At 49.2% G+C, this 12,684-nt stretch overlaps 1 protein-coding gene across 1 annotated transcript; it reads right to left on the bottom strand.

Moving 5' to 3' along the window:
• Positions 1 to 4,181: 4,181 nt before the first annotated feature.
• On the bottom strand, positions 4,182 to 12,378 carry rassf9 (Ras association domain family member 9). The gene is made up of 2 exons (XM_076137712.1): positions 12,117 to 12,378; positions 4,182 to 5,881 (listed from the first exon to the last, which is right to left on the bottom strand). The coding sequence occupies exons 1-2, from the start codon at positions 12,161 to 12,163 to the stop codon at positions 4,621 to 4,623; spliced, it is 1,308 nt and encodes a 435-aa protein (XP_075993827.1). The 5' UTR covers positions 12,164 to 12,378; the 3' UTR covers positions 4,182 to 4,620.
• Positions 12,379 to 12,684: the final 306 nt, after the last annotated feature.

Raw genomic sequence — 12,684 nt, 5'->3', positions numbered from 1 at the left:
GTGTCCGAGTCAACACAAAAGCAGAACAGACAGAGAAGGACACACACACACACACACACACACGCGCGAGTACAGCACAGCTCAGCTCATCAACCCAACACCGCATCTTTGTGGTAAACAGGTATACTTTCCTAAAACCCAATCCTAAAGTGAGATTGACAGCCACCAACTGGGAACGCCAGGAACGTTCCGCTCCAGTGAACGCCGCTGTTGTGCTTTTTCCATGGAGACGTTTCACCCTTAAAGTAAAGAGGGACAAACAACTGCCAAGAAGCTGAGTGTGCTTTCAGTTACCCTGGCAACAACACCAAAGACACAGGGGCTGTGGGTTGAGTGTGTGTGTGTGTGTGTGTGTGTGGGTGCGAGTGTGTCATTCGATCATGCATGTACAGTTTACATGCCTGTGCCCATGTTTCCGCTTTGTGTGCATGCCTGAGCTGTGTGTGTGTGTGTGTGTCGATGACAGGGGGCCGTTCACAGGAAATGATCCCCAAATCTTATTAATCTCCCAAACAGACTGGGGGTCTTCAAAGTGGCAGCTCTGGAGGGGAAGTGCATGTAGATTAGCGTCTTCGTGGTTCGAGCCCCGACACGGCACAGGAAACACGAGAGCCTCTCGCTCGCTCGCTCGCCATCAAAGGCAGGAGGGCACAGCAGATCTGACGGAGCGCACGGCAGAGCGTAAGCATTCAACCACTTCACCCCTCCTCAGAGCTCTTTCTTCAAAGTCTCTTCCTCGGGACAGATAAGAAATATCGATGGCACTCGGCAGAACTCCAGCGCTCTCCAGTCGAGCGGCGCTGCTGCCAATGTTTTCATGCTTTGTTTCTTACTTTCCTCCTCACTGCTCCATTATTTCCCAGCATATTAAAACACTAAGTCCTCTGCTCAGGGAGTTCTGCTGGAGACGAACACGGAATCACAAAATGTTTGAATAAAATATGAAACCCGTGCACGTCGTGTTGTTATTCATGGATTTGATTGGAAACAGAGTTTGTGGTGAAAACTCAGGAAAAGAGGAGGGGAAACAACAGAGCAGCACGAAGGAACTGAAGTAGAGGAGTTTAGAGGGCCACACAATCAATACAGCCATGATCAGAGGTGAGACGTTATGGAATACACAGATCAATACACACCAGCAGGCAGATCAGAGTCATTGTTTCCTAAACTGTAACGTTTTACTCTTTCTGCCTTTAAACCACAGCTGCTCCTGGATTCCTAGCCTTACTTGGACCATAACACAACTCTACGTTCAGGAGGTTCTCCTGGTTCTCCTGGTTCAACCCGTGTTCAGACGGGATGAGAGCCAGTTGTTCCCCATGTGGTCTTCAGTCATCTTCTACCTCCAGACTGCCTCAGCTCCTCTCTGTCTCTCTGCTTAATTGGCTGCACCTGTTGTTCAGAAACAATCAGCAGCTGCAAAGGATTTGCTCCTCAGCTGTCAATCAAACTGTTTGTTACTTCTTCATTCTTTCAGGTTTTTTTCTTCAGTTTCAGGTATTTCATGTTTGTTTTTGGGGGGCCGGCAGTTTACGCCTCAGAGGAGGAGCGGAGGACGGACGTTACTTCAAAACTGTGAGGCAGATTGATTATTGATTGGCTGTTGTTTCACTGTAATGATCAGCTGGCTGGGAAACAGAATGCGTCATCATGAGACGGTGCTGCTGGGCTTCACCTCATCCCACAGGTCACCTGGGGGGGTTTAGTCCTCCTCTCTTAAAGGGCGAGAGTCTGTGACCCCCGCCGTAACAACGTCCTCCCATCATATAACCAACCAACTCCATGTTTACTTAAGAGGCTAATCAGAGGAATACCAGCAGGCAATCACAGAGAGAGAGAGAGAGAGAGAGAGAGAGAGAGAGAGAGAGAGAGAGAGAGAGAGGGGGAGAGAGAGGGGGAGAGAGAGAGAGAGAGAGAGAGAGGGAGAGGGAGAGAGAGAGAGAGAGAGAGAGAGGGAGGGAGAGACAGAGAGAGTGAGAGAGAGAGAGAGAGAGAGAGAGAGAGAGAGAGAGAGAGGAACGACCTATGTGGCTTATTTAAATGTAAAGAGGGCTGTGTGACTCAGATCAGAACATATAATCATATGGATCCTTAAAGGCTTCTTCTTCCTTCAGTCAATCATCAGATACCATGTTTCATACTTTAGGTTTTACAAATACATTCTTTAAAATACCTTTAGGGTAGAACGAATGAAAGAACGACAATAAAACATGAAGCTTAAACCTAAACGTTCTCTCCTCATCATCTTTAGTTATAAGAACAATATTGGTTCTGTCTGTCTGTCTGTCTGTCTGTCTGTCTGTCTGTCTGTGTAACCAAAGGCAGGTAGAAATCAGAAGTGTTTCCTGAGGTTGAGTCCTGATTATAAACAAGCCACTGTGCCTCAGTGACTCAGCTTTCATTTTGATATTATATTTCATTTCAATTAGAGAACAAATTGTATTAATGTGAGCAACCGCACGTCTCAGATCACATTACTGAAATCTCCCTTCTCAAACGCTGCAGTCAGCCCTTTTCCCACCAGTAATTGGCACGCGCGCACACACACACACACACACACACACACTCTCTGTGAAAGTAAAAGTGAGTTTACCTCCAGGTGCTTTGCTGGAGCGGCGCCCAACACGGAAGAACGCCGCAGGCACGAGGTGTTAGGAGCCAAAAGCCAATTACATGATGACGTCATCTTCATCTGTCTCCAGGCAGGAGGCGTGGAGACGGATGAAGACTTCTGCCCGGCGCTTGAAAGCCGTCGGACTGCACCGGAGTGACCGTGGGGAACAGTGAAGCATCGTTCACAACAAACACTTCAACGGATAGAGAGCACTCAGAGCACATACCTCAGCCAAGGCAGCACAGACCTCTTAACTCATTTCAATGGCAAAATGTAAAATAGCAAAACAACTGAAACTAATTGTGGTTCACTTAAATCCTGGCCAAGAGAGAGCAGAGAGCTGACGGGGCAGGCGTGAACCAAAGAGGCTTCAGAGCCGGACTAATGATCGTTTTGCTCCACATAATTATTGTTGTTGTCTGTGAACACGCTTGTGAGCCGGCAGACGTTTGATTTGCTGATCTGCACGGCGTGAGAGAAGGAGTAAACACGACCACGGCGCCTTTCTGACAGCAGGAAGTGATCCAGCAGTCTGAGGCTGAGTGAGGCTGCAGACGCTTCAATCCCAGCTGACCTGCAAACATCTCATCCTCTGCTGATGGGATGGAGATGGATTGGAATGAAAGCTTCATTGAAGCTGTCAGTCTAACCCAGAAACAGAGAATAAACACACACAGAAACACTTTGGTTCCACTTAGCTTGAGGCAATTTGTCCGTTTAGTCCATTATGTGATTGTAAACTGACTGGATAATAAAGTTGACTTGTGATGGATGGAACCAGAAGCAGTTTGTGGTGAGTTTATAAATGTATGGATGTCGATTCTCAGCTCTGCAGCTCTGGCTCCTCCCCTTTCAGCTTGGCCTCCCTCTTTAAACGCAGGCTCATTACCTCATCTCATCACATTGAACCTCAAACTCCAGCCCAGAGGCCCTCAGCTCCACCTGGGCTTCATGGAGAACAAGAGTCAATCCTTCACTTTCTACAACTTTCCCAACTCAAGTAAAGGAGACAGATTAGCATCAGAATACACATTCCTCCAAACGCCTTTTGTTCCGTCTGGTTCGTCCCTCGCCGGTGACACAGAGCGAGCGAGGGAGCGAGGGAGTGAGAGAAAGAGAGAGAGAGAGAGAGAGAGAGAGAGAGCAGCAAGCGGCGGCATAATAATCCGTCGCTCCATCAACAAGTGTGAGGCGCCGGCCTGAGATTGTTCACATTGAAGGATTCTTTGCCTTTTCATGCTAGTTGCTTAGTGGCTCAGAGCGGGGGAGGGGAGGAAGAGGGGAGGAAGAGGAGGGAGAGAGGGAGAGGCTAAGCAATTAAGTGTGTGAAATAGATACACACACACACACACACCCCCAACCCCCGCTCTGTCCGCCCCCCCGAGTACAAAGTGCTGGCCTGTCAGCGCTGCCTTGACGAGAGAAGAAGAAGAAGAAGAGTGCTCGCTGTTGTTTGTGCTCGCCCGGCGACCATGTTGGCTGAGTCTGTGACGCTGCGGTCGCTGTGTCACTGCTGCGCTGTGACTCAGAGCTTAGAGGACTCACAGATTCGCTCCACACCCGTGCCTTTATATTTACAGCATTTGTGTTTATTGTGAAAATAAAAGAATGCACATTTGTGGCACATTGGTTCTTAATAACAAACAGCCCAGATCTATAAGGAGGAGATGGGAGTTTGATTTTTGGGCGTGAAATAAAGTTCAATGTGAAATCTATTGTGTAAAATACAATCAGGTGATAAATAAATACTCTGCTGTCTTTGTTCTATCAGATGATCTTTAGAGCAAAGTCGTGCGCGTGTCTGTAGATTATAAACATCAGCTTAGTGACAGCCTCGTAAAAACAGGAATGTTGTAACAAATCTAAACTCTACAGATTGTTTTAATATAAAACACATTTACAAAAGAAGTGCAGCCTCATAAATAGAAAAGGAAGTGGAGCGCTTCGCCTCCGACGCCTCTGATGACACAGAGGGGAGCCGTAACGGCGGCGTGCGGTCGGCTCGTCTAAACGTCCGTGTCCAGCGGCGGAGGGAAGTCCAGACACGGCGACAGCGAGTCCTGACTGTGCGTGGAGCTGATCCCCGTGTCTGAGTCTGTGTCCGTCACGTCCACCGGAGACAGGCTGTGTTTGAGTTTGACGGTTTGGGAGACGCAGCTCTGAGTCTGGCCTTTCTCCGGGCCGGGCGAGGGCGTTTCCTCCACGCCGTCCTCCACCTGCATGGCGCTCAGCTGGGACGCCAGCTGCCAGCACTCCTCGTCCTTAGAGAGCAGCGTGGCGTCGTAGCCCTTCAGCTGCTTGTCCACCTCGGCGGTTTGGGTGTGAAGGGACACGCCGGTGAACAGGCTGTGCTTCAGCTCAGCACGCAGACTCTCCAGCTCGGCGCCGTGGAATGAGCGGTCCGATTCAGAGGAGATCCAGCAAGCGGCTGCTGCTCCTTCCTGTTGGGCGTCCTTGTCCCCGTTGGCTCTCCTCAGCTCAGCGTCGATGTCCCTGGACAGCTTGAGGATGAGCTGCTGGTGCCTCTGGACCTGCACCTCCAGCTGCTCCACCCCGTCGCTGGTGAGCAGGAACTCCTGCAGCTGCTCCTCGCTGTGCTCCTCTAAACTCTGGCCCCCGCAAGCCTGAGCCGGCGAACTCGACTCGGACTCGGCTTCCCTCGGCCCTTGGACCTCAAAGCGTTGGATGTCAGAGTCCAGCTCCCTCATCCTCTGGATCTGGCCCTGGATGGTGTTGTCCTGGGTGAGGATGAGCTGCACCATGCGGTCGATCTCCTCCGTGCCCGGGGAGCCTCTGCCCTCCTTGTGGATTCTCTCCAGCTTTCGGAAAGCTTTCTTCACCATGCGCTTCTGCTTCTCCACAGGCATGGCCTGGGCGTAGTGAGCTGAGTGGCTGTGCTCCCATCTCTTGGGGCGGACCCCCTTGTACTTGCCCCCCTTTTTACTGGCCTGCGTTACAAAATCACTGGTCTTGACCAAAGTGAACTGGATGGAGGATCTCTGGTCCCCCCAGGCGTACCACAGCCTCAGGATGCGGGTGAGAGGAGGCAACGCTCTCTCAAATCCCTTCCAGCGCTCCACCAGACAGAAGTCTTTGGGGTCACCGTGCAGAAGCCTCTTGCTCTCCGGCGTTGCCTTGTGATCCTCCAGCAGAGCCTGGATCATATCTGCACATGTTGTGTGCTTGGTTACTCCACACACCACCTTCTCCTCACTGCACACGCTCACCTGGATCTCCTTTCCCACCACAGGCTCTGCATCTTTGGGTCTAGAGGAGAGAAACAAACAAACAAAGAGAAGCTTAGAGTTCAAGCTGGAGCAGAGAGATGCAGGCGGAGAGAATCAGCAAGTTTACTGGAAATAATGAAACGATTCTGTCAAAATGTGGCTTAGACTCTTTTGTGTGATTGAGACACACACACACACACACACACACACACACACACACATTAGGGTGGATGAGCAGAAAACGACGTTGGCTCATTTTCTGCTCCCTGGCTTGATTCTATTAGACGGTTCCTCATCTTCGTCCTCATCACAGAACAGACGATCACTTAATGCTTTGGTTCTGAGCTATTTAACCCCGAAGGCCCTCATTACCTTTCTGTCTGGGCTGTAAAACTTGTTCAAGAATTGACCTCTGATAGGCCGACGGCTTCCATTCCTCCTCTGCTTAATGGAGCGCCGGTAATATCCAGGAGCTAATATCCAGTCGTTACCATCGGCGACACAGACATCCACAACATGAGGAGATGATCCAATGAGCAGATAACATCACCAGATGGTAAGATAAGACATGATGTATCTTGTTGTTATGTATTAAGAGCAGATAAGGCGTTATGAACATGAACATGAAGCTGCTGCTGCTTCTCTGCGTCGCCCCTCAGACCTCTGCCAAGTTTCTGTCTGGCAGAATTTCTCGTTGCTCAACTCTCAAAGCAAAACACATTTGATATCTGATACTCCTTTGTACTGCAGACAGTTCAATCAATCGGCTCTCAGAAAGCAGAGAGCTGAAGCCGATCCTCATAATATCATCAGGAGACAAACAGCGGGGGGGGCGGCGCTCTGACAGCCCTACACACACACACACACACACACACACACTTTAATACTTTATGGAATGTCGATCTGAGCTTTTCAATCCAAACAGGCAGTTTTTCATTCCACAAACAAAAACACGGTGTTTAGAATCCTGGCTAATGTCCACTCTCATCCGCACAAACACACAAAACCCGATGACATCACCGAGCTCCACCAAAATAACAGCGGCGTGTGTGTGTTTGAAATAGAATCTCTGCTCTTAACGTGTTTGTTTACACTCCCAGGTTAAAATCCAGATACAGCTTCATTCCAGCGTTCAAGTACAACACGCTTATCTACACGCTACAAAATAGAAACCCGCTCCAGATGGAGATCAGATGTGCGTTGTGCTCAGATATCAGATGGTGAGACGCTGCTACGACCTCAGATCTGAACCTGGACTCATGCAGCCGCTCAGTCTTTATCTCAGGCAGATAACCTTTGTTAACTGCGGTCCACATTAACCACTGATGGCCTGCGGTTAATGCTGATATCCTCCAGAGAGAAACCAGAGAGACGCTACAAACCACGGGCTAACACCACAGAGGGAGATCTATTAAGCCTTATCCACAGAGCCCAGCTTAAGTGCTGCATTATCTGCTCGTTAGCTGATTCCTCCCTCTGATACCTGCTGTGTTTTGGTTCCCACATCGCATGAAAAACACACAAATGAAGCATTGTGTGAGCTGGCAGTGAACAAGCCCTCAGGAATGCCACACGTATGCAGAAATGCGAGCGGCTGGTTAATGGTTAGGGAGACCCTTGGAGACGAGCGGGCCAAGGCAAATACCTGAGCTACGCACAGGACAAACAAATCCAGCACGCCTTCACCTTTCATACACAACCACCATGACGACTTTGACCTCAGAACTCCACAACACACGCCTACGCCACAGTGGAGAGAAGAACTCCATACAGACGCGAAGGAAAGGAGGGAAAGAATCCAGGAATGAAGGGAGAGGGAATGACAGAGGGAGGGAGGGAAGGAGAGAGTTTGGCGGAAAATGAAGGTAGAAGGATACAAAGTAAGGTGATGAAGGGAAAGGAAGGTGAGAAAAGAGTGAAAGAAAGGAAACAAACAAAGAAGAAAATAAAGATGGGATGAAAGACGGAGTGGAGAGAAGGAAACAACGCAAACAACTGTAATAAAGCGTAGACAAAGCCCTGCAGTCACACTCACACAGGCCTGTTAACCCTGAGAACACAGCTTTACATGAGTTAGTGTGCAGGTGGACAAACACACACTGTGCAGAGGCTGGGCCAGGGGCTCAGCTGGGCAGGAAGAGGGTACAGCCGGGCGGGGGAAGCACCTGTATTTGTCCCCGGGTTCACAATCGCTAACATCCTGCCACTTCCTGCTGCCGCCGCGGCTCCAGGCACAGAGGGAGGAAGGCGACACACAGATTCCACTGCTCGCCTGCTCTCAGAGTGTGTTGGGCTCTATTTTGACTGGCTGAATACTTTTATTATAACAGGTGGTGTTATGCAGACTGGACCAGTTTGGAGTTACGTCAAGGTTTGTCACTTAGACTCAGCTGGGTGGATCAGCAGAGTCGGTGCTGAGTCTAAGTGAATTAAATCTAATGGAAACATTTTGAAGAATTTAAATAAAAATATTCTACATAAGAAGTTAATTTCTGCAACATTCATCATTACAGAAAAAAAAATCATAAAAGTGAAGAAATTATAGAAAAAACTAAAAATGTGTTTGAAATGTTTGAATAAACTTTGCAAATGAAATAAAGTCTCCATAAATAAATGTTCCATTACATCTGGGAATCTCTAGGAACATTCTACAAAAGTCTCCAACCAACGACTTCACTTCTGCTCCGACTTCCCCTCTCAGTTTGTTTCCGTTTCGTCTTCAACTAAAACTTGAATCTGCTTCATTTCACGCCTCTGCAGCAGGAAGTCAAACACATTTAAATGGCAAAAATTGGAATCTCACAAAGAGCATAAAGCAAGGTGATTGTGATTTAAAGGCAGCGGCGGCCCTGGTAGCCCCCCGAGCCCCCCCAGGCCCCCCCAGGCCCCCCACTCACCTCCTGCCAGGACACACAAACACAAACACTGCAGGCAGGGATGATTGCATCTCATCTAATACATTCATGAGGACCATCAATTTGTGTTCCATTTCATATTCATGGTTTGGGATTACGCTGTGTACACCGCAGATTGTTGTCGGCTACAAATGAGGGCGCCCAGGCAGGTCACAGCTCTGAGCCAGGGAACACACACACACACACACACACACACACACACACACCTTATTCTGATCGGAGAAGTCGCTGGTGTGATGATAGAAACATTACAACCTGGCTTCCACACTTGGATGCGTCGATCGATGGATAACCTGCTGAGATTCATTCGACCCCCACCTGAACTTTGAAGCTCCCAGGCGAGGCGTTTCATGCATACAGTGTGTGTGTGTGTGTGTGTGTGTGTGTGTGTGTGTGTGTGACCAACCCACATTGGAATCAATACACCGACTGTGTTGGCACGAATCCCTCGTCGTTAAACTCCTAACGACAACTTTGTCACATGAACAATCCTCTGTGTCATTAAGGAGCAGGATCAAGTCGGCACAGAGACGAAGCTGCAGAGCGCTGCTTTGAGCAAGTCACAACAAACATCAGAGGGAGTGTGTCCTCACAGTGTGGCAGCAGGTTTTCATCATTAAAGGTTCAATAATAAAGACACACACAGTCACCCTGAGGTTGTGTTACACTCTGAGTGTGTGTTTGTATCCGTGTGTGCTTTCACATGTGATCCCTGCCCACCGCCGCCTATTTTGACTCAACTTGGCACTGAACTTGGCACAGGTCTGACAGGTTAAAGGTTTGAGTCAGACGGATTAAATGTTATTATTGGTGTCATTAAAGCCTCAAAGCTGTCAGATCCAAACTTTATAATCCGCTCTTCAGGAACTCTGACTGTAAAACAAAAGGTCAAAGGATGGAAGTATTCAATCAGAGTTACAGAAGAGAGACGGGGAGACGTTCAGCTGGAGGTCAAATGTAAATGAACTGAAACTAGAACTCAGCGGTTGGTGCCAGATGATGTTGTGATCGTGTGTAGAGGCTCAGATGTGTTAAAGAAGAAGAATCTGTGTAGACTTTGATGCTGAGCGCTCCTCATGCTGGACAGGAGAAGCTTCCTTCAGCTCCTATCTGAGGGAGGATGAGGGCTGGGCCAGGAAATAACATCACTTTTCCATGGAGATAAACTCTGATAGCCATCTGAGAGCAGAGACACAACACACACACCCTTCCTCACCCTTCCTCTCCCTCTCATCTCTTCTCTCCCTTGTGGTCTGCAAATCACTTTGTTTTTTTTTTACTAAACTCCGCAAACCACCGACATCTTCACATCCAACAAACCTGACGTCTCTTTTCTGTGCGCTGGTTGATCTCCTGTTAATTAAACTGCCACGGCCACCATTTAGGCGTCTGGCAGATATTATAGTAATTGGGCCGCCATTGTTTAGGAGAGAAGCTTTAAGTGGAGCCGTCTGCTGCATCGCATCGCTCACACATGTCACCGGCTGGCAACCGCTTCATTTGGAATCGTTTGTCGGGGACTTAAAGAGCCGCTTCAATGACAGGAGAGGCCCATGTGACGCATACCCCCCCCCCCCCCCCCCCCGCTCACATGACGCACAGCGGCACGGCGTCGGCGCGGACCGGCCAGAGAGCCGTCATGTCATCGTGTCATCGTGTCATCGCAACGTTTAGGTGCAATTCAGAAAATTAACTGCAAAGCAAAGGCTGTGTGTGTGTGTGTGTGTGTGTGTGTGTGTGTGTGTGTGTGTGTGTGTGTGTGTGTGTGTGCGCGTGTGTGTGTGTGTGTCTCAGAGGTAAGAGGCAGTTTCTCATATCAGCATGTCTCCAGATCTAAACACTGGAGGTAATTACAGGTGCGGCTCTTGTAACGTAGCGTTGAGCTGCAGTCAGACTGTTTGAAGTCATTTCATCTCTGCTGCGTCTGAAGTGAACGCAGAACACAGAACACGTCTGCTGCTGCTGCTGCTGCTGCTGCTGCTGCTGCTGCCGCCCTCAGTGGATCGGCTGTAATTTAATACAAAAGCTTGTTTGGGTTCTGATCTTCCTCTGATGGGCTTTGAGGTATTTAAGGTTTAGCACTTATTCGCCTATAATTAAAAAACACTTTCATTATCTGGGCCGCATTCATCTTATCTGCATCCTGCAACAGATCGGGTTTGATAGTTACCAACTCCCCACATATAGGACACACACGCACACACACACACACGCACACGCACATGCACACACACGCACACACAAGCAGCACACACACACACACACATGCAGGGCTGCAGTCCAGAGTCCAAATAGCAGTTGTGTCTGATTGCGGCCTGGTAAATCTAATTTCCCTCCCTCCCTCCCTCCCTCCCTCCCTCCCTCTGTGGTCGTGGCTCGCTCCCAGCTGGAGCCACACACACATCAAAGGGCCCAGATACACACTCAGGGTAAAGTGCTGAAGCAAACGATACAAGTGTTGATGAGAGGACCTCTGTGAACCTGAACCAAGAATGTTGTGTTGGTGGTCTGGAGATGAAGCGTGTGTAATATCGCTGCTAATTACAAGGAAGGGCAGAGCTGTGACACCACCATGCCGCTGTGTGTGTGTGTGTGTGTGTGTGTGTGTGTGTGTGTGTGTGTGTGTGTGTGTGTGTGTGTGTGTACGCGTGTGTACGCGTGTGTGTGAGTGTGAGTTTCACTGCACTTGGCAAGATTAAGATCAGTTTCCAAAATCACGCTTAAAGTTTTCAGTAATTTGGGGTTTGGGGTTTAAGTGAGACACCAAAGGGAGATCAGTGTGAGAGGGGATGAGTGACAGCTTAATGTGAGGCTCCCCCCCCCCCCACACACCCACACACAAACTGTTTTGAGTTGTGATTTGGTGGTATCCCCCTTCATCTGTCTTATTCACACACACGCGCACACACGCGCGCACACACACACACACACACACACACACACACACACACACACACACACACACACACACACACACACACACACACACACACACTCAATATCCATGTTTACGTCATAATCGTCCCTTCAGAGTTTCCTAATAAAGTTAATGATGATGTCACCATAGAGTTCAACCTTGTCGGTATCCAGGCCGTGACTTTGATCTCTGTGTTGAGTTTACCAACATTAGAAACATTCAGCAGCTTCAAAGTGACGTAACTGCCGAAATCAAACTGCATTTGACTGCGATTCCCTTCATTTTTGTATGGAAACCGTGAATCCGGTGCGTAATGCGCGTAATGTGCGTAATTCCTGTCGCTCCACAACCGCGCAGAGCACAGAACACACACACACACACACACACACACACACAGGCACAGAGAGAGAGAGAGAGAGAGAGAGACAGTCTCATCACATTACCTGTTTTTCAGACGAGCTTTCAGGAAGTTTCTCCCGAACGGAGCCATGACCGAAGAGCGCAGCGCCACAGAGCTCCAGTCCCTTACAGAGGCTCCAGTCCCTCACAGAGGCTCCAGTCCCACACGGAGGCTACAGTCCCGGCATGGCGGCGCGGCGGCACACACACACACACAAACACACGCTTTCTCTCTCTCTGTCTCCGCGGGGCGTGTGGAGGAAAGTTTGAGGGGTGTCCCGACAACTGCGAGCCTGTGCGGGACGGCGGGAGGGAGGGAGGCCGGGCGGGAGGGAGGGAGGGAGGTGTCACACACACCGGGGAGGGTTGTTGGTAAAAGTCTGCCCCCTTCCACCTGCCGGCCGGGAGCAAGCAGAGGAAGTCACCACCACGTCCCCAAATACAAGAGTAGAAGAAGAACTCCGATCAACACACACACACACACAGCCTTGGATTCCTTTAAATGCATTGATATTATTATTTACAAAAAAATTAAACAATCTATTGCGTTGTATCTGTTTCCTTTGTCAGGTTAAACTTGTTGAAAATTGTAATAAACAGCCCAAATCAAAC

Source organism: Genypterus blacodes, unplaced genomic scaffold (genome assembly GCF_046128005.1).
Source record: "Genypterus blacodes isolate CSIRO-AG114 ecotype Tasmania unplaced genomic scaffold, CSIRO-AGI_Gbla_v1 ptg000332l_1, whole genome shotgun sequence".
In the NCBI taxonomy this organism is placed as follows: domain Eukaryota; kingdom Metazoa; phylum Chordata; class Actinopteri; order Ophidiiformes; family Ophidiidae; genus Genypterus; species Genypterus blacodes.
Note: the sequence above shows the minus strand (reverse complement) of the source record. Positions and strands in the feature narration are given on the sequence as shown.